Source organism: Lynx canadensis, chromosome C1 (assembly GCF_007474595.2).
Source record: "Lynx canadensis isolate LIC74 chromosome C1, mLynCan4.pri.v2, whole genome shotgun sequence".
Taxonomy (NCBI): Eukaryota; Metazoa; Chordata; class Mammalia; order Carnivora; family Felidae; genus Lynx; species Lynx canadensis.
The window spans coordinates 165,100,044-165,122,561 of record NC_044310.1 but is presented as its reverse complement, the minus strand read 5'-3'; the positions used below and the strand labels follow the sequence as shown (position 1 = coordinate 165,122,561).

Here is a 22,518-nt window from a genome sequence, read left to right as displayed (position 1 = left end):
GACAGCTCAGAGTCTAGAGCCTGCTTCAGAATCTGTGTCTCACCCTTCTCTGCCCCTCCCCCACTCATGCTCTGTCTCTCTCTCTCTCTCTCTACCCCCCTCTCAAAAATAAACATTTAAAAAAAACAAAAAAAAAGAGTAGAAAAGAGATATGTGTGTAGTATAGGTCTCACACCACTAAAGAAGTAAGCATATTGAAGGGTCACTCAAAAATAGTTCCTGAGATCCAAATCAGGAAATGGTTAAGTGAAAATCCAACACATTTTTGCAATGCCTTTTTGACAGATAAACAAAAATAGTCTATTTATTATTTAAGGAACTGAGCAGAGGACATCAATAATTCACAAAACAAAAACTAAAAATCACCAATAAGCACACTTTAAAAGTTTACGTTCAGAAGCAATTAAATAAATAAAAAATTAAAAGACAAAAATATAAATAAAAGGTCCAGTAAAATAAAGATTCTCATAATGCTAGTGGGAATGTTGATTAACAATTTCTATGAAGCAACTTGGCTATAAAGACCCAAAGACACAAAAACATAAACATCTTGATGCAACAAATCAAGCTCTAGGAACCTGCCCAAAGAAAGTGATTAAAAAGATGTATACTAAAGAAATTACTAAAAAGGATACTTTCCCCTTTATTTTCTACAATTTTAAAATCAAGAATAATTTAAACATTCATTAATAGGGAGTTACTTTAATAAACTATGAATTATTGGTAGAAGAATTATATGCATTCTAAAAATGATGTGTACATCTATGTTCATTTATAAGTTAATATATTGATAACAGTTTAAAGACTAGATCAAACACAGCATCATTCTTTTTTATATTAAAAGCTAGGTATACACATGCAAATAAGCACCTTAGGATATGTGCTTATAATTTGTGATCTTAAGGATTTTCAAAAAAAGGATTAAAATAAATTACATGCTTTAGCAGTACTAAATGTTTGCTTAACTATGATAAAGTTTTTAACAATCCAATAGCAAAAGGATTAAATTCTCTCCTCTGAAATTGAATTTGCAAAAAAAAAAAAAAAAATAGTGATTTCTAAAATATCCTCAATTTAAAAAAAACAAGGTAGTGCAAACATTTTAAGTGTTTATAATACACACTTAAAATAATTCTGTGCAGTGAATGTCATTCTACTTTACAGAAAAGGAAACTGCAATTTAGAAAGGTGATCCAATTTGTACAAGATCATACAACTACTCACTGGGAAAGCTACAGATAGAACAAATGATACCTAATCCCTAGCCAGGATGTCCATAGTTAAATTATTATCACACTAATTCCAAGACCACTGGTACCAGATGAGCTAAAATAAAATGGGGTGCACATAAACCATTATTGGTGATACTGCCACCTACTAGGACATTTTCAATCAGGCTCTTTAATTGTATACAGAAAACAATTTTTAAGAAAATTAAGTATAAACTCTCCTAAGGCACAAAAAGAGTAGCAGTGATGAGATCACCTAAATAGACTAAAACCTTGGTAGCTGAAGACTGAGGCTCCATGAGGCTTATAAAATAATATTTATACATTTTACAACTGATACTATGAAGCATCTACAAAGCTTAAATATCAGTCACTTGAAAAGGAGCACTCGTAAATAATGACCACATTTATCTTTTAACTGCCTCCATTATATATAGTCAACTTTACTATAATCAAAAAGGGTATACTGATTTAGGGCTCTACCATCCAACTCTAAAAAAAAGGCTTTAATCACTTTATAATAATAGACTAATCACTTATTACATAATAACCAAAAAAAAATTTACCAGGTCCTCAATATTGCCATAGATATTCTTTTTCATGCCCGATGCCCGAGTAGATACCCATCCTCCCACAGTGCTGAATTCCAGGGAATCCGGTTCATGACCTGTACAATAACCACTTTCTTTAAGCTGAAAAACAAAACAAATGTAATATTTTACTAGTGAAAATGATCCCATTTAACACAGCACTCAACACATTAACTCTTCACACTTTAAAATGTCTACTTGTCACTGGTATTTGGACTCATTAAAACCTATATAGAAAAAGAAATACTTTTGTCATGCTCATCCAAAACAATTTTTAAGCTTTTGCCTAGTGGAAAACCTTACAAAACTGAAAAATGTGGACCAAAAGACAATTCCACAGGTTTGCTAGCCAATCTTCTTCATTAGATCCTTTTATTTTAAAATACCAACTACTCTCCCTACTTTGTTTTTAACCACAAAGACACAACTTAAGTACTTATGGAGATCAGATTATGCTTAAATAACTGCCAACTTCACCTAAACACTTTCAATAAATAAAGCACTTAATCTCCTGATCTCCCTACCCTAATATAATATGCAGCAGGCCTGCACAAAATCTAAGCAAATTGCCTGCACTTAATTCTCTCAAGGAGTCATGTGTTTTAATGTACAGCCATCTGGCTAGGTTTCCTGTATGTAATACCATCATTTATTTGTGATGCAGATCATGCATTCCTGTACATTAGTCACTTGTTTCTCATTTTTCTATATTAGCTTGGCTTTGCCATCTGCACAGCACCTGAAGTTGAATGGATGCCCTTTACTGCAACACCACCAAAGCCATTCCACTGAAATCATTTTAAAGACTCAGCCATCTCATGTCAAATGGTACAGACACCACCATCTGCACATCCACTGTCTACTGCACTCAAGCCCATCAATCTGTATTGACCGTTTTGATAGTCATCCAGTTAAGCAACTGCTTCTATTTTTCAAGTAAGCCATGCAGAGATGTAGAATATGTCAGCTATGTTTGTATCTGTTAAGTATGGTGTAAAAGTTGTGATCCAAAGTGAGAGAACCTGGTAAGTTGCAAATTATTTATCTTTTCTAATTGTTTTGCTAGGAAAAAAAAGATTTAGAAAGACATCAACTGTTAATAGATTATTTTCACTAAATATTCAAAATGTTTATTTAATTTTAAGAGGTTATTAACTACTCACAAATAAGGAGCTTAAATACATGAATGAACAATTTTAAAATGAAGATTATCAGACTGTTATTTTATATTTCTTTCTAGTTCCCAATCTATATTTGTACTATTTACTCTCAAAAAAAAAAAAAAAAAAAAGACCACTATTACTCAATTTTTCTGAAATTAGAAGAAAAAGAAAAAACATTCATAGAGTGGCAGAAGCCGAGCTATCCAGCCAGCCTGACGGCAGGGCCCGGGTGTGGACGGATCGGGACTGCAGGGCGGCCCACCGACAGTGAAGCTTCTTGTACTCCTGCTTTTATGTAATTTGGCCTTAATAAAAGTACCTGGGGAATTGTCTGTTGGGGAACTGCCCTCGACAGGCCCCCTGGGAAAAGAACCACTGGGGAAGGAAATAAGGTTCCGCAAGGAAACTGTGCGGCCCTACATCTAGCCCTTGCCACCCCCTATAAAGACTCCTCTACCTAGAGGAAGGATAGCCCCATACATTTCCCAGCCAAGGAAGGAATAAATGGATTTAAAAGCCCCACTCCGGCAACTAAGGAGTGAATCTGTGGGCACAAGATACTCCAACCCCTAGGCCCACTTGGCCCCCAGGAGGCATTCCAGGTGATGACTGAACCTAGTTGGTTAAAGTACAGAATGGTTCATTAGTTCCTAGGTGCATTGTCTCTCTGAGAATGCATAAGGCGTGCGTTCCTAACGCCCTCTTGGCCTCCTCCTCACACTCGGACCGAGGCGAACACTTGTTCCTCAAACCACAAGTGGTTCAGGAAAACAACTAAGAGGTCATGTCCTGTAACTGTTCCACTTGAGGTGTTGAGAGATAGATGACCTTTCATGAAAACAGCAAAGCAAATGCTCTATAGATTATAGATAAACATAGATACATAATGAAAATAAAGTAAGAAATTAATCAATAAGCAAAGGGCAGGAGGGAATGTTATGAGAAAATAACCATGTTATTCCTTAAAGGGTGATTACACATAGGAACATTTTTAGAATTAGATAATGCTAGAAAACATAGATGGCGCATGCTACAAGGAAATTGCTAACAAATATAATGCCACGTTTGCCACAATAAAGTGGCCTGCTTTCATAAACAACACACTGCTGTTGTCTGTGTCCACTTTTATTTTTGTTTTGTTTTATTTTCACTTTTTCGCCAACGTCGTTCATCCTTCGGGAACCTGCTAGAGCTGGACTCCGGCAATAGAGCCCTTAGATGCCCTAAGCACTAAACAGGGAGTTTTCACATATTCTCATGACAAAATATCCATGTTACCTACACCAAAGCAAATTAAATCTATACTGCTTCTGTAAGTACATCAATATTAGATGTAATAATATGCCTCTTATGTCTGGTAGGCTAGTTCATTACCTTCTCCAATTATAAAGTCATGTAAAGCTATGAAATGAGGACAAAAGAAAGAAAGAAAGAAAGAAAGAAAGAAAGAAAGAAAGGGAGGGAGGGAGGGAGGGAGGGAGAAAAAAGACTGTCTCTATGCTCAGGGAGCTCTACCCAGCACACCATTTTAAATCTACTTCTTTAAAACCTAACAACCTGCCTACTAGGTAAGTGAATAAGTGAATGGTTAAGAAGCTGAATTTGAAACTTGTCATCTATTATTATGCTTCCCAGAAAATTTGCATGCTACAGTACACTAATAAGAAACAATTTTTGGCATATAGTTAAGTGCTTAATTAATGGTATCTCTGATCATATACATTCAGCCACTTCTTTTAAAAGTCTGTGCCTTTACTATGTCTTTGTTAATGCCATTAGCTGCTAAGAACAATCTGAAGAAAGATTTACAGATTTAACTCATACAGTTAACCAAATATCCCTTTTAAACAAAATCACCTCTCCTCTCCATCTGTATGCCATAAAAAGGAATAAGAATATTATCTTACTTCTGTACCCCATTCAATATTAAGACAACAAATATTTACTGACTCCTTATGCTCTAAGCCTCAGAAATATTACTAAGAGCAAATCCTAGATTGTAGAGCTTGTTATTATACAAAGAAGGGACTGAAGTTAACAAGAAACATAATTAAATTAAGACAGAACAATTAGAAGTGTAATGAAAAAACTAAAAGTACAGCAGGGACATCTGCCTCTACCCAAGTTTAAGCAAAAAGGAACTAGATTTACCCTCTCACATGAAAAAAACAAAAAACCCCAAACAAAAGTCTTTAAACACTGGACATGAGGTAACAAAGGACTGCTTATGAGAAAGCAAATAAAGGAAACGAACACTATGACTGTCCCTGGCTTAACTCCCGGCTGCAATGCAGAGAAAGGGAATCCAGGCACAACTCTGGAAAACACTGTGAGGTGAGGAGATGGGAGCTTGGAGTTGTGGAAAACCAAAGCATTAGAATTCACAAGACAAAGTACCAAAGAGAAGAGAGCAGCACAGAGAGAGAACCCTGGAGACTGGCAGATGGTCCCCCTCAAGTAGTCAGCAGAGCAATGAAAAGCATATACAAGTGAGGAAACTACCCAGGACCCGAGGAAAAATAATCCAAACTGATTACAGAAAAGTACCAGGACTCATACAGGGCCAGAAACCTGTTCCCACCAGCCTGACTTGGAATACTTTTCCTTCACAGAACATGAGGTAGAACACCCAGGATGGTCATTCCTCACTAATGAGGAATGATTAGTCTCAGATTGAGCACTTCTCTGAATCCACCTAAAAGATCATAGAAGCAATAACTAAAGGATCAAACTATTTCCAAATAACTACATCCCAGAAAAAAGCTAAAAAATACTTTTTATAGAATTGAAAAATATCTAAGACCTAGTAAGATAATATTCATGATGTCTGGTACTTAATAAAAAAATTACTAAGCATACAAAGAAGCAGGAAAACACAACCTATAATGAGGAAAATAATCATTATGAGGTGAATAATCAAAACCAACCTAGAACTAACAGAGACGTTATAATTAGCTGACCAGGACATCAGAATAGTTATTTAACTGTATTCCATATGTTCAAAGAGTCGACACAGAAAACACAGAAAGACCCAAATTAAACATCTAAAAAAAGTAAAAAATACAATGTTGGAGATAAAAAAAAAATACACTTGATGGGGTTAAGAGTAAAATATACTCAGCAAATAAAAGATTAGTGAACTCTAAGACATAGCAAAAGAAACTAAAGAAAAAACTGAAAAGAGCAGCAGTGAGCTGTGGAACTTCAAACAGCCTAACGCATGAGTAAACAGTCCCTAAAGGTCAGGTAAGGGAGGGAGGGACAGATATTTGAAGAAATAATAGCCAAAAATTTTCCAAATGTGATGAAAACTATAAACCAAAAAATAAAGGAAGCTCAACAAATCTTCAATATAAGAAACACACAAAAAACTACACCAAGTCCATCACAATCAAAATATTCAAACCAGAAATAAGAAAATCTTAAAAGCAACCAGAGGAAAAAAACACAGAATGTACATATGAACAAAGATAAGGGTAACATCTAATTTCTTGTCAGAAACAGTAAAGTGAGACAAGAGCAAAGCAACATCTTTATATTACTGAAGGAAAGACACTGTCAACTTACAATTCTACACTCAGTTAAAATATCTTTGAAAACACAGGTGGTGACCTCGAACTAATAAGCAATTAAAGCAAGATTACAGGATACATGATTTATACACAAAATTCAATTGCTTTCCTATATACCAACAAGGAACAATGGAATTTAAAATTTAAAACATAATACCATTTATATTAGAGCCCCCAAAATGAAATACTTAGGTATAAATCTAACAGATGTGTACAAGATCTATGATGAAAACTCTGATGAATAAAATCAAAGGTTTAAATAAATGAAGGGATATTTCATATTCATGGAAGATTCAACATTATCAAGATGTAAGTTCTTCCCAAATTGATCTATAGATTCAGTGTAACAATCCCAACCAAAATCCCAAGTTATTTATAGATACTGACAAACTAATCCTAAAGTCTATATAGAAAGGCAAAAAAGCCCAGAATAGCCAACACAATTTGAAGGAGAACTAAGAGCCAGGAAGTAGACTGACACTGCCCAACTTCAAGAGTTACTACAAAACTAAGGAATCAAAACAATGTGGTTTTGGGGAAAGAACCAAAAAATAGATCAATGGAACAGAACAGAGAGCCCAGAGATATACTTAACTGATCTTAGATAAAAGAGCAAAGACAAGGGGTGTCTGGGTGGCTCAATCAGTTGAGCGTCCGACTTCGGCTCAGGTCATGATCTCACAGTTCATGAGTTCGAGCCCCGCATTGGGCTCTGTGCTGACAGCTCAGAGCCTGGAGCCTGCTTCAGATTCTGTGTGTCTCTCTCTCTGCCCCTCCTCTGCTTCATGCTCTCTCCCTCTCTCAAAAATAAATAAAAACATTAAAAAAAATTTTTTTAATAAAAAAAAGAGCAAAGGAATACAATGGAACAAAATAGCCTTTCAATAAATATTGCTAAGACAACTAAACATCCACATGCAAAAAAAGAAATGAATCTAAAAACATCCATTACAAAAATGAATTCAAGTGGATCATAGATCTAAATGTAAAATGCAAAATTATAAAACTCCCAAAAGATAACAAAGAAGAAAAGTGCAATGAACTTGGATACGATGTTTAGATACAACACCAAAGACACAATCCGTGAAAGAAATAACTGATAAGCTAGACTTCATTAAAATTAAAAATGTCTGCTCTGCAAAAATAATATAAGGAAATTATAAGACAAACCACAAGCTTGGAAAAAAAAAATTGCCAAAGATAAAAATAATAAACCCACCTGATAGAAGATGGTTATCTCAAATAATACAAAGAACTCTTAAAACTCAACAATAAGAAAACAATCCAATTTAAAAATGGGCCAAAGATCTTAACAGACCTCACCAAAGATAGCAAATAAGCCATAAGAAAAGATGCTTCACATCATATATCATCAGGGAAACAAAAACTAAAACAACAAGATATCACCTATATGAACGGCCAAAATCCAGAACACTGACAACACTAAATGCTGATGAGGACATGGAGCAACAGGAACTCTCATATAATGGTGGTGGGAATGCAAAATGGCACAGAGCCTCTATGGAAGACTATCTGGTGGTTTCTTACAAAACTAAACATACTCTTACCATCCAGAAATTCTCCACTTTGGTATTTACTCAAAGGAGTTGAAAACGTATGTCCACATAAAAACCTGCACACAAATGTTTATAGCAGCTTATTCACGAATTGCCTAAACTTGGAAGCAACCAAGATGTCCTTCAGTAGGTAAATAGATAAATAAGCTATGGTAAATCCAGACAACGGAAATTATTCAGTGCTAAAAAGAAATGAGCTATCAAGCCATGAAAAGACATGAAGGAACCTTAAATGAATTATTACTAAATTAAGGCAGCCAATCTAAAAAGGCTACATACTCTATGATTCCACCTATAAGACATTCTGGAAAAAGCAAAACTATGAAGATAATAGAAAGGTCAGAAGTTGCCAGGAGTAGGAGGGAGAGAGAGGAGTTGAGGATTTTTAGGGTAGTGAAAATATTCTATATAATATTATAATGTTGGATACTTATGTCATTGTATATTTGTCCAAACCTATAGAATATACAACACAAAAGTGAACCCTAAGATAAACTATGAGCTTTGGGTAATTATGATGTGCCAACATAGGTTCATCCTTGGTAAAACAAACAAACAAAAAACCCCACCATTCTGGTGAATGATGTTGATAATGGGGAAGGCTATGTTACGTGTGGGGACAGGGTACATATGGAAACCTCTGTACTTTCTTCTCAATTTTGTTGTAAACCTAAAACTTCTCTAAAAAACCATAAAGTGTTAAAAAAATGAAATGAAGATTTTTAGCAAACAAAAGTAGAAAGAATTCATGAACAGCAGACTCACACTAAAAATATTTAAAAGAAATCCTTCAAATTTAAGAAAGAAAACAAAGGAGCAAAGAAAAACAGAAATGAACCAAAAAACAGATTCTTAACTATAGAGAACAAACTAATGGTTACCAGAGGAGAGGTTGGTGAGGGAATGGGTGAAACAGGTAAAGAGTATTGAGAGTACTCTTATCATGATGAGCACTGATTAATGTACAGAACTGCTGAATCACTGTATTGCATCTCTGAAACTAATATAACACTGCATATTAACTATACTGGAATTAAAACAAACTTAAAACAATAAAAATAGAGGGGCGCCTGGGTGGCTCAATCAGTTTATGTCTGACTTTGGCTCAGGTCATGATCTCGTGGTCTGTGGCTTCAAGCCCCGTGTTGGGCTCTGTGCTGACAGTTCAGAGCCTGGAGACTGCTTCAGATCCTGTGTTTCCCTCTCTCTCTCCTTCTCCTCCCCACCCCCCCAAATAAATAAACATTAAAAAAATAAAAATAATAAATAATAAAAGAAGGGAGCACTTGGCTGGCTTAGTCAGTAGAGCATGCAACTCTTGATCTCAGGGTCATAAGCTTAAGACCCATATTGCATGTAGAGCTTACTTAAAGATAAATACAATGCTGTCACAAAAAATAATAAAAGTCCTTCAAGCAGAAGGAAAATAACATCAAATGGAATTAAAAACATTGGAAAGGGTAACTAGATGGATAAATATATAAGATATTTTCTTTTGTTATTTAAATATCTTTAAAAGAAGATAATTGATTATTTCAACAAAAGTAGTAATAATATATTGTAGGCTTTATACCATATGTAAAAGCAGAATATATGACAACAATAGCACAAAGTAGATGAAGGGAAAATGAATATAATACTGTAAGGTTCTCCTACTAAACTCTGAAGTGGGGTGTTATATTATCACTTGAAGATAGACTGTTTTAAATTAAAGACATATACTATAAACCCTAAAACAACCTTTACAATAAAACAAAACAAAACGTTATAGCTAATAAAGAAACAAAACAGATAAAATGGTATCAAAAAACATGTTTAATCCAAAAAGTTAGTAAAAGTGGAAAAGAAAAAAAAACAGATGGAAAATACAGAAAACAAATACCAAAATGACAATTTAAACTGAACCACGTCAATAAACTACATTGAAGGTAAATGGTCTAAATATCCCAATTAAAGGTAGAGACTGTCAGGCTAGATAAAAAGGAAAAGACCCAATTTTATGGTGTCTACAAGAAAATTTTTAAATATAAAAATAAAAATCAGTTAAAAGAATGGAAAAAGGAAAAGATATCCCAAGTTAACAACCATCAAAAGAAAACTGGAATGGCTATTTTAATATTAGATGAAGCAGATTTCAGAGGAAAGAAAATGGTTCATTAATCAAGATGAAAAGAAGAAAACTGACAGAACTGCAAGGAAAAAAAAAAAGACAGGTCTACAATGATAGGTGATAGGTTAATTCTCCTCTCTCAATAAATGATAGAACAAGTAGACAGAAAATAAGAAAAAATATAGAAGACCTAAACAACACTGTAAATCAATTTGACCTAATCAACAATTGTAGACTACTCTCAACCAATAGCATCAGAAGACAAATTCTTTCCAAGTATAGATAGAACATTCTTTTTTTTTTTTTTTTCAACGTTTATTTATTTTTGGGACAGAGAGAGACAGAGCATGAACGGGGGAGGGGCAGAGAGAGAGGGAGACACAGAATCGGAAACAGGCTCCAGGCTCTGAGCCGTCAGCACAGAGCCCGACGCGGGGCTCGAACTCACGGACCGCGAGATCGTGACCTGGCTGAAGTCGGACGCTTAACCGACTGCGCCACCCAGGCGCCCCTAGATAGAACATTCTTAAGACAGACCTTACTGTGGGCCATAAAAGAAATATCAATTAAGTTGAAAAGATTCGTATCATATAAATGTTTTCTGAACACAATGATATTAACATGGAAATCAGTAACAGAAAGATGCCTGGAAAAATCCCCCCAATAATTAGAAATTAAATAACTTGTAAGTATCCAATGGTCAAAGAAAAAAATCAAAAAGGAAGTAGAAAAATACAGTACTTTGAAATGAATGAAAATGAATAGACATATCAAAATTTGTAGAATACCACTACAGCAGTAGTTGGGGGAAATTTAAAGTAATGAAAATCAGCTTTATTTAAAAAGAGGAATGGCCTCAAATTACCTTATCTTCCCCCCTAACACACAAAAAAGAATTCGACAAAATACAAAATCCATTCCTAATAAAAACTCTGAAAACTAAAACAGAAAAAACTTCCTCAACTTGATAAAGGGTATCTACAAAACCAAAGCAACAACAACAACCTATAGTTAACATCACACTTAATGGTAAAGGACTAAATGCATTTCTCCTAAATCAGGAATAATGCAAGGATGTCCACTTTCACTTCTTTTCAACATTGTATTAGAGCACAAACCACCACAATCAGGTGAGAAAAGGGAATAAAGGCATACAGATTGGAAGGAAAGAAGTAAAACTGTCTTTATTAAGAAAGGACATGATCATATATATAGAAAATCCAATAGGAGCTATAAGAAAACTTTTAGAATTCATGAATTTAGCAAGGTTGTTAGATATAAGATCTGTACACAAAAATCAATTGTATTTCTACACTTTTTTTCTTGTGTACTTTTTTAGTAATCTCTAGACTCTCAAATGTATTTACACATATTAATAAAGAACATTCAGAAACTGAAAAAAAATTTTTTTAGGTTTATTCATTTATTTTGAGAGAGACAGAGATAGCACGAGTGGGAAAGGGGCAGAGAGAGCAACGGGAGGTGGGGGGGAGAAGAGAGAGACAGAGAGAGACAGACAGAATATCCCAAGCAGGAGCCTAATGCAGCACAGAGCCTAATGCAGGATTTGAACCCATTAAGCCGCAAGATAGTGACCTGCGCGAAAACCGAGAGTCAAACGCTTAACCAACAGAGCCACCCAAGTGTCCCCCCATGCCAAATTTTTAAAATACCATTTACTATAGCATCAAAAATATATATAATACTTAGGGACAAAGCTTATTTTAAAAAACATGAAGGATTTTACAAAAAAAACACAAGATACTACTAAGAGAAATTATAGACATAAAAAAAAAACTAGGGACATACCATGTTCATGGGTCAAAAGAATCGATATTGTTAAGAGGTCAGTTCTCCCCAAATTGACACAGAGTCAGTGCAATCTCAATCAAATCTCAACAGGCTTTTTTTGTTTAAACAAAAGTTCACAGGTGATTATAAATTTCATAGGGAAATACAAATAACCTAAAATAGCCAAAACAACTTTGAAAAAGATTTATGATACAGCTGCAGTGATCCAAACTATCTGGTACTGGCATAAAGATATACAAAAGATCAATGAAACAAAATAGAGCCCAGGATGCACACATATATGGACAACAAACTTTTTATGATGGTGCTAAGTCAAATGAAAAAAGGGTAATCTTTTCAACAAATGGTGCTGAAAATACTGGATAGCCATATGCCAAAAAAAAAAAAAAGAACTTCAATCCATCCTTTGCACCATACATAAACATTAACTCAAAAACCTTCAAAACTCATCAGAAACTTGAATGTAAAATAAAAACTATGAAACTTAAATGGGAGAAAATCTTTGTATCCTAAGCTAAAGCAAAGCATGACAGCAACAGCATGATATATAAAGTAAAAACTTAAATATGTTTTGAAACTCATCAAAATAAAAAACATCTTTTCTTCAAAAGACTCTGTCAAGAGAATGAAAAGACAAGCCACAGACTGGGAGAAAATATTTCTGAAGTATATACCTGCAAAAGAACTTATATCCAGAATATGTAAAGAATTCTCAAAACTCAACAATAAGAAAACAAACAACCCAATTTAAAAATTGGGCAAATAACTTGAACAGACACCTCACCAGAGAAGATATTTGGATGGCAAATAGCACTTGAAAAGATGTTCAACATCACTACTAACTAGAAAAATACAAATTAAAACCACAATGAGATACTGTAACACATCTACTAGAATGCCTAAAACATTAACAAATATTGGAGAAGATGTAGAGAAATTGGAACTCTTACACAGTGCTAGTAGGAATATAAAATGATGCACTCTGGGAACATGTTTGGTAGTTTTTCAAAAATGTAAATATGTACCTACCATTTGATTTAGCCATTTCATTTTTTGATTTTTTACCCAAGAGAAATGAAAGTATACGTTAATACAAGGATTTTCACATGAATGTTCATAGCAGCTTTATTTGTAACAGCCTCAAACTGGAAATAATCCAAATATTCAACAATAAGTGAATGGATAAATAGTGGTATATCTATATGATGGAATACTACTGAGCAATAAAAAGGAATAAACTAATTGATACATGCAACAATATTCATTAATCTCAATTATGCCTAGCGAAAGAAGTCATACCGTCAATCTACCCTCAAAAAGAGTGCATGATTAGATTTAGTACAACTGTAGCACATTTGAACAAATCTACAGTGATAGAAAGCAGATCAATGACTGCCAGGGGTGGGGGTAAGACTGGGATAGAGAGGATTATAAAGAAGCAAGAGTAAATCTTTGGGTTTGGTACATGTGTTCATTATCTTGATTGTGGTGATGGTTTCATGGTTATACTTGTGTACCAAAACATATCAAGTTGTACATTTTAAATAAGTGGAATTTATTGTATGCCAATTATACCTCAGTGAAATTATTATAAAGTGAAACAAGAACAAATGACTCCAAGGATATTGCCCCAAGCTGCACAAGAACTGAATTCCCATCAACTGAGAATGAGAAGGATAAAGAATAAGCAAATTGTGAAGGGAAAACGGAAATTCAATTTTTAAAATATTGAGTTTAAAATGTCTATTATATATGCAAAGTGGAGACATCAACAGGGCAACTGAAAATATAAGTCTCTATAGAGTTCAAGAAAGAACTCTAAGATGATGTTATAAATATAGAAGTCTTTGGCACATAAAAGGAATATTTAAAGTCAGCTGTGCTTCAATGAAGTACAGATAGTGCTCAATAAAAATTAGTGAAATGAATAAAAGTTCTAAGCACTTTACATGATTAACTTATTTCTTCCTAAAATATATATAAAGTAGGAATTATTACCTCTATTTCATAGATAAAGAAACTAAGGCACAGGGAAACGAGTCCTTGGGAGTAAAAACGTAAGTCACACATCCCCAGACTATTAACTAATAAAATACAGTAGCCAAAACTTTAATAAGCCTAGAAACAAATTCCCAAATCCACAATTGACATATTAATGACCTCTCTTAAATTTTATGTATATTAAAATCAGTGTAAATCTATAAGCTGAAGAGATTAAAACCTGTGCTACCCAGCTAATACATTTGTGTCATTTAAGAATTTCTAGAAGGAAAAAGCAGGATGTTTTAAGCTGGTTACCTCAGCTGATTAAGAAACTGAAGGGTACAGAAGTTTAATGAGGAAAAACTTGAACTGGGATTGAAACAGCTATAGAAACTACATTACAGTCTACTGGAGGCAAAAAAGAAAGTTCTATATTGGCATTTAGGGAAATGAACTAGTAGGTAAAATATCAGAAGTTCCTAGTCTAGGAAAATGTCATTTAAATTTCAAGGAAATATGTTCGTTGAGTTTTAATTCTAACCTTTAAAAAAAAACTTGGAAAGGTTAAAATACTACATCAAATGCTATAATCAAAGACATAAAATTAGAGACATGAAAGGCCACTTTTTGTTATAAAAAAATTGCTGTGTTGCTAGGGCCTCATTCAGACATAATGGAAGACTAATACAGGACTTTTTACAGGTTTTTTTTCATTAAATACTATTATTCTGCCCCCACTTAAGTTCATTTTGTGTGTGTGTGTGTGTGTGTGTGTGTGTGTATTAAGTTCATTATATTATAAACTATAGTAATTAACAAAGGTAATTACTTTGACTTCTATAAAACCTTGGCTTATTGAAGATCTTTAACACTGCCTCAACCAATATGTTCAATTTCATCCAGTTCTTAGTTCATTAAATCAAAAATAAAGATAATAATCTAATATTTTTTTCAAAGCCTTTCATCCAGAAATGGTCAGTGGCATACCAATTTCATTCAACTTTTTACCAAGAAATAAGGAAAAAGACAATTAAAAAAAGATCAACAACCATCTCATCTCCATGTCCCATTAAAATGGAGAAGGGAGGAGTCTCTGTAACTCAAGTAGAACAAAGTGGTCAGTATTATTAACAACAAATTAAACTTTCTGATTTTTATTTACAACAGCTGAGTTATAGTCATCCTGACCATGTTTGCGGAGGTTGAAAATCAATACATTTTAATAATTACATGCTTAGAATCCATGAAAGGAACCTCAAGCTTTCCAAAAATTCATCAGGATACCAAAAAGTGTTACAAGGTCTCCAAGAGTTTGACTAATTCATGAGATGGGCAGTTTTCAATGAAACTAGGCACTGAAAAGTTCAATTAATAGCAAATACCAATATCTACCCAGTTGATCCAATTTATCATCGACTTCTGAGAATTCTATGTCCAATATGTTTCACTTTGCTCCATTTCTACTCTTTTATTGTCACTATCAGTTCTTGCCTGAATTATGCCAGAGCCTCTTACCCACCTTCATGTGCCCCTCCATCTATCCTCCACACAGGAGCTAGCCAGAACTACCTGAATACAGAGGTAAAGTTCAAACTTCTAGAAGGGGCTTTATAAGGCTCCTTTATAGTCTGATCTCTTCATGTTTTCCTGGCTTCATCCTCTACCACTGCTATACATACACCCACCCAACATATAGAATGTGTGTTCTCCCACACACACACACTAGACCTCAGCCACACTCAGCTGTCTGCAGGTCCCCAAGAGCAACAGCTGCCCTTAAAGTCTCTGCACCTGCTGCTTTCTCTGACTGGATTGCTCTCTCCACTCTCATTAACTTTTTTGCTTTCACTCATCCTGAAGTCTCATTTTAAAAGCTGCATTCTCTGCAATACCTTCTTTGTCCAGTTCCTTCCCTCCTAACCCCATTTGATGAGCCATAAAACCCTGCATTCAGCCTTCACCTTGCAATTCTCATTCTGAATCATAAGTGTCTATTTATCTAATTTTCTATTGTAATGTAAGCTTTCCAAAGGTAAGGGATGGTGTCTTATTCACTACCATATCCTCAGTATCTAGCTCAATGCCTGACCCACAATAAAAGCTGAACAAATTTGCTCAGTGAATGTACTGTGAAAGGTACTCCATTCATAGAGAGGACATATAGCAATTTTGAAAATGTTAATTAAAGGAAGTAACATACCTGTCTTTCCAAATCCTGTCCTGTTATACCAGCCTCTACATGAGCTGTCAGATTGTTCTCATCAACCCAGAGGATTCGATTCTGTTGCAAATGAAGAAAAAATTCTCATCTCTATGAACTATTGACATTTTCTCAGGAAATATAGCTTCCTAATTCAAGGTAGCAAGTTACAAGACAGAAAATAAGCAAGTAGGGTTACCCTCACTACAAAATTCCATTTATCCCAGACTATAAAACATGACAGACATAGCAACTTAGGCAGTATATTGCACAACAGTTGGTTTAAAAGATAAACTCTGTCTTTATTCATTATCAATTTGAATTAAACTGTACTTACCTTACGCAAATTATTTAACTGTCTACTTTTAGTGCTTCCTCATTGTACAGTGTGAATAGTAATACTACTCATAAGGTTGGTGTAAGGATTAAATGAGATGCTGCACATAAAAGCTTAGCATATGGGGGCACCTGGCTGGAATAGTTTGTGAAGTGTACAGCTCCTGATCTTGGGGTTGTGGGTTTGAGCACTCCACACTGGGTGTAGAGATTACTTAAAATAAAATCTCAAAAAAAAAAAACAAAAACCAAGTCTTAGCATACAAAGTTCCTGGCATTCTGTAAATACCATCTGCACTACTATTAATAGTTATAAATCATATCTAATTTAAGAATATCAGAAGATGGCCATTGTGAGATTAAAAAAAGACATGTGCATATAGTAAATGGCATTCCTACTATATTTTTAATCCAAAATAGGGCCAGAGGCTCTGGGTAGGAAACAAAGCACACTCCTGCCTCCTACTTGAAAAGAAGAAACTGAATATCATCTGGCTCAACTTACAAAATGTTTACAGAATGTTTTTGACATTCTTATTTGACCTAATTTTTTATATGTATGAATTACTTTGTACTATTAAAGTCAGACTTCTTTTCCCTTCTATTTGGCTGAGCAAACAGATTAACATATAGACCTTCTTCTGGATCCCACAGAAGCTTTCTTTGCACTTTGATATTTTCAATTTCATGGCAATAACTAATGCAGGTAAGTCTAGCTAATAACAAAAAGGAAAGAACGCAATAGACAATATGAAAATTGTCTGCTTATAGTCCAAATTTGAACACATACAAATAACTGCACTGTTTAATTCACAGGATTATGATAAACATTAAATAAGATGACATATGTGAATGTAATTTTTGTTTTATGTTATGTAAAGCTATCATTTTAATTATACTCTCACAATAAGACATAGTAATTTCAATATAACTATGGCAAATGAGTCTTTTGGTCTGTACTAAACTGTAAGGTAAAAAGACAGAATCCAGTAATCTGAATAACTTATACACTTCTCCCCGAGTAGACTGGTTGTTAAAGTGATTACATGCTTGTGGTAATTATACACCTTGTATCTACCAGTGGTCCCAACATATTTTTGGTAGATCAAAGAAACTGAAAGGAGGCAAAGAAAAACAAACAAACACCTTTATGGGCACTCATAGAGAAACGTATAGAAAATATATAGGATACCCTATTATATCTAGTATACACTACCCAATACAAGTTAATAATAAAATAAAAACTTTGAGATCAATAGGTCTTAGTATTATTGTAGATATTTAAGTAGAAAACTGGCATTACTAATTATCATATTTTGTACACATTGTACCAGAAGTACTCGTGCAAAATCTTGCACACATACCTTATCAACTTCAAAGCAAATCACAATTATAAGTACCACCCATCCACTATAATATTTAGGAGAGTTTAACATTAAAGGCAGTGAATACACAAGGTTTTTCTACAAAATAAATGGTTAAAATTCTGCCATTTAAAATTCTGCTGCAGAATTTTCAGCATCTATCTACTCAATGTAAAGACTTTTATCTCATTTAATCTTCACAATTACTTTCTGTATTATTACTATTTTACAAATTCAGTAACAGATTTAGTGGTAAATTTGTACACAGTACACAGAAATTCAAAAACATTCCAAAGTCTATTCCAGAACAGGCTACTCTTAGGTAATCTTCTAAGGAAGATTCTTCTCTTAAACTCAGAGATAAGGACAAAGGTTAATGGGAAACTTTACAGAATAATCAGCCTATCACCATCTGAACCTGCTGATTAATTTTAGCAATACTTAAAGTGGACAAACAGATATTATGTGTGATGTGACATGACATAAAAAAATATGTCATCATCTACAAGATACCCTTGCTGAAAAAAACTTAAAGCTATGCCTGAATCTAACTAGACTTTATATCTAACTTCCAGGTCAGAGGACATACAAAACCTAGAGGAAGAGTTAAATGATACCAAGATGAAGTGACAGGCAAATTCAAAATATGATATAATTTATACTACAAATCACCTAGTTCCTCCAAAAGTCAGCAATATTCAAAAAAGAAAGATAAAATGGGACTTAAGGAAACAACCAAAAGCTAACGTGGGTCTTGTCTCAATCCCCATATGAACTTGGGGCGCCTGGGTGGCGCAGTCGGTTAAGCGTCCGACTTCAGCCAGGTCGCGATCTCGCGGTCCGTGAGTTCGAGCCCCACATCAGGCTCTGGGCTGATGGCTCAGAGCCTGGAGCCTGCTTCGGATTCTGTGTCTCCCTCTCTCTCTGCCCCTCCCCCGTTCATGCTCTGTCTCTCTCTGTCTCAAAAATAAAATAAAAAAAACATTAAAAAAAAAAAATGACACAAGGAACTGTTTTTAAGTTTGACAGGAGCAACAATAATATAGTGAGAAAATGTTCTTTTAAAAACAGATACACAGAATAACTAAAACTATCATTGTTTGTGGGGGTGTAAAATGGTGCAACTACTCTGAACAAAGACCTGGAAATTGCTTGTAAAACTGACATGTACCTACTATGATTTAATTCCACTCTTACATATTGACCTAATAGAAATGAAAGCCTATGTTTACAAAAACACCTATTCAAGAATATTCATAATAACTTTATTTATAAAAGCCAAACCTGGAAAGAGCATAGGTGTCCATCCATAGAAAAATGGATAAACAAACTATGGTATAGTTATATAATACAGTATCACTCAACAGGAAATAGAAATGCACTAGTGATAAACTCAGGAACAGAGTAATCTCAAAAACGTTATACTGTGTGAAAAAAACCTGACACCAAAGAGTATGTAGTATATGATTCTGTTTATATGAAGTTCTAGAACTAAAAGTGATTTACTCTGGGTGATCGAAGAGGGCTGGGGATTTGTTCGGAATTTTCTGAAGTCATAGAGATTTGACTAGCACAGGTGTAGACATTTGTCAGAACTCACGGAAATGTACGCTTAAGACGTGTGTATTTTATGTAAACATGTCTTTTACCTAAAAAAAAGAACTATAAAAAATCATAAACTTTCAATCCTAGTAATGATATACAAGCCAAAGTATTTGGGGGGAATGGTAGTGATGTCTACTACTTTAAAAAATATCCAACAATAAGATAGGTTCATGGATGGACAGAGGGAAACAATGATGGTGGTGGGTATATGAGTGTTCATTGTAAATTTTTTTCAACTTTTCTGTGTGGTTAAACATTTTCACAATAAAATGTTACAAAAGGAAAAAAACAGATACACAGAAATATTTACTTGTAAGTAGCATAATATCAGGATTTGCTTTTAAAATAGTAGAAAAACGGGGGCACCTAGGTGGCTCAGTCAGTTGAAAGTCCACCTTCGGCTCTGGTCATGATCTCACGGCTCTTGGGTTCAAGCCCAGTGTCAGGCTCTGTGCTAACAGCTCAGAGCCTGGGGCCTGCTCCAGATTCTGTCTCCTTCTCCCTCTGCCCCTCCCCCACTCACACTCTGTTTCTGTCTCTCAAAAATAAATAAACGTTGGGAAAAAATAATAAAATAAAATAGTAGAGAAACAAAGGAAGATAAAGCCAATATTACAAAATGTTAATAATTCCTTAATCTAGAAAATGGATATACTATTTTACTTTGCCATTTGAAAAAAATTTCTAATTAATTAAATTTTAAAAACCTGTTTATACTAATGAAGGAATATGCAACCATGAATATTGTTGTTCATATAAAGATTAAATTCATACCCAAATTAAAGCTTTAACATGGCATAATGTCCAACTCTTGGACCACCATCAGCCAACATGTTACAAAATAATCCTATCATTCAAATTAGCTCTTTATTCTTCTACAAGCAAAAATGCAACAGCATTAAAATTTGGGGGGACAGGAGGCACCTGGGTGGCTCAGTCAGTTAAGCATCCGACTTCAGCTCAGGTCATGATGTCACAGCTCGTGAGTTCGAGTCCCGCATCGGACTCTTCTGTGCTGACAGCTCAGAGACTGGAGCCTGTTTCATTCTGTGTTTCCCCTCTCTCTCTGCCCCTCCCTGCTCATGCTCTGTCAAAAATAAATAAACATCTAAAAATATTTTTAAAAAATTGGGGGGACAGGGGTGCCTGGTTGGCTCAGTCAAAATCCAACTCTTGATTTTGGCTCAAGTCATGAACTCATGGTTTGTGAGGTCGAGCCCTGTGCCTAGCCTCGGGCTCTGTGCTGAGAGAGTAGAGAGCCTGCTTGGTATTCTGATTCTCTCTTCCTCTCTCTCTCTGCCCTTACCCCCTTTCTCTCACAAAATAAATAAAGAAAATAAACTTTAAAAACAAATTGGGGAGACAAGTTTTGGTGTTCCAAATTAACTTTAACCAATATTATGTGTTTTGCTTTTAACAATACAAATCAGGTCATCTACTATATCAATAGTCCAATCCATGACTCTCAAATTATCAATTTCTCAGGCTAATTTGGTAGAAACCACCAATATCTGTGCCTAAAAGTGAGTGAACTAAGCTTTCTGGGACCTGAAGACAAGGGTGAAATATAATGATGAAATAAATTTAAAACAAAATGAAAAATATACCTTTATAATGACAACTAAGACTGAGTCATAAGGAGTTTTTTAAACCAAACATTATCTTCAAGTAAGTCTAAAATTTTCAGGGGCGCCTGGGTGGCGCAGTCGGTTAAGCGTCCGGCTTCAGCCAGGTCACGATCTCGCAGTCTGTGAGTTCGAGCCCCGCATCAGGCTCTGGGCTGATGGCTCAGAGCCTGGAGCCTGTTTCGGATTCTGTGTCTCCCTCTCTCTCTGCCCCTCCCCCGTTCATGCTCTGTCTCTCTCTGTCCCAAAAATAAATAAACGTTGAAAAAAAAAAAAAATAAAATTTTCATATACCATTTGTGAAGTGTCCAAAGAAATAATTGTTCTTGTCTCATCTGCAGGACACATTAAGCCGTATGATACACTTGTTCCTCCTGCCAAAATAGGAAACAACAACGCTATGTTTAATATTCTATTTTTTAAGCTAAGTTTCTAGGGCAAATTCCTAATACAAAGTATACAAATAGGCCCACTAGAAAAGTAATACCTATTTCTACTTTGCAAAATGTAATTTGCAAATGCTAACACACTAAAAGCAAACTCACCTTTATTTTATGCTGCATGCCAAAATGAAGAAATATTATGGAGCTGAAAGCAATGGGATATGGCTCCATCCCCTGGGCACACTCAAGTGAAGCCCCTAGCAATTTGTGAAACTCCAAAAACATGATTAGAAAAGTTCTAAGCTAAAGATTACTGTGGCGATATCGCTTAAAAGAAAAAATACCCTTCCTAATTCAACTAAAGACACCTTACCTTAATTATGAGATTCATTTATCATTTGAAATAATATATTCTCATACAAAAAGACTTTAATAAACTAGAATATAAACAAGTTAAAGTTGCCTGGATTACACAATATTCAAACAAATTTATATGTCAATAGTGAAAAGATGATTTTAATATGGAATAAATAATATATAGAAGTATGTAAACAAAGTACTCCTGTTTTACATTAACATTTGTTATCAAACGAAAAATGCTTTCTTAATACCAGTACAAAATAATACCGTGTTCTCAGTAAACACTATTTGCTTATCACAGTCCTTTGATATCAGAAAAATATTTCCCTGAAAGTGACACTGTAGGGCCTTTTCTCCATGAATTTAATTCAACCCAAATTATAAGCGGAAGAAGGAATCTGGAGCTCCTGATTTGTTGGGGTCCCACTTCCATTCCATCAATGCTAACTGAGTTAGTGAAGGCAATTTCCTTTGGCTTGTGTAAGTTATTAAAAAAATGTGGTTCATAAAAGATCAAGAGAGATCAAATTTGTCTTTAAATGCAAAGCAATGCTGTTTTTCAACATTAAAAAGTATTGTGATCTGATCATCATTGCCTTAGTTGATCTT

General features: G+C 34.6%; 1 protein-coding gene across 2 annotated transcripts in view; it reads right to left on the bottom strand.

Moving 5' to 3' along the window:
* The window catches only part of AGPS (alkylglycerone phosphate synthase), a 143,915-nt gene that overhangs the window by 71,227 nt on the left and 50,170 nt on the right, over positions 1-22,518 (bottom strand). For both annotated transcript variants that reach the window (XM_030325400.2, XM_030325401.1), the window contains exons 7-9: positions 21,461-21,540; positions 16,237-16,317; positions 1,796-1,921 (exon numbers count right to left, since the gene is read on the bottom strand). In XM_030325400.2, the coding sequence (XP_030181260.1) occupies positions 1,796-1,921; positions 16,237-16,317; positions 21,461-21,540 (287 nt within the window). The remainder of the gene's footprint in view (positions 1-1,795; positions 1,922-16,236; positions 16,318-21,460; positions 21,541-22,518) is intronic.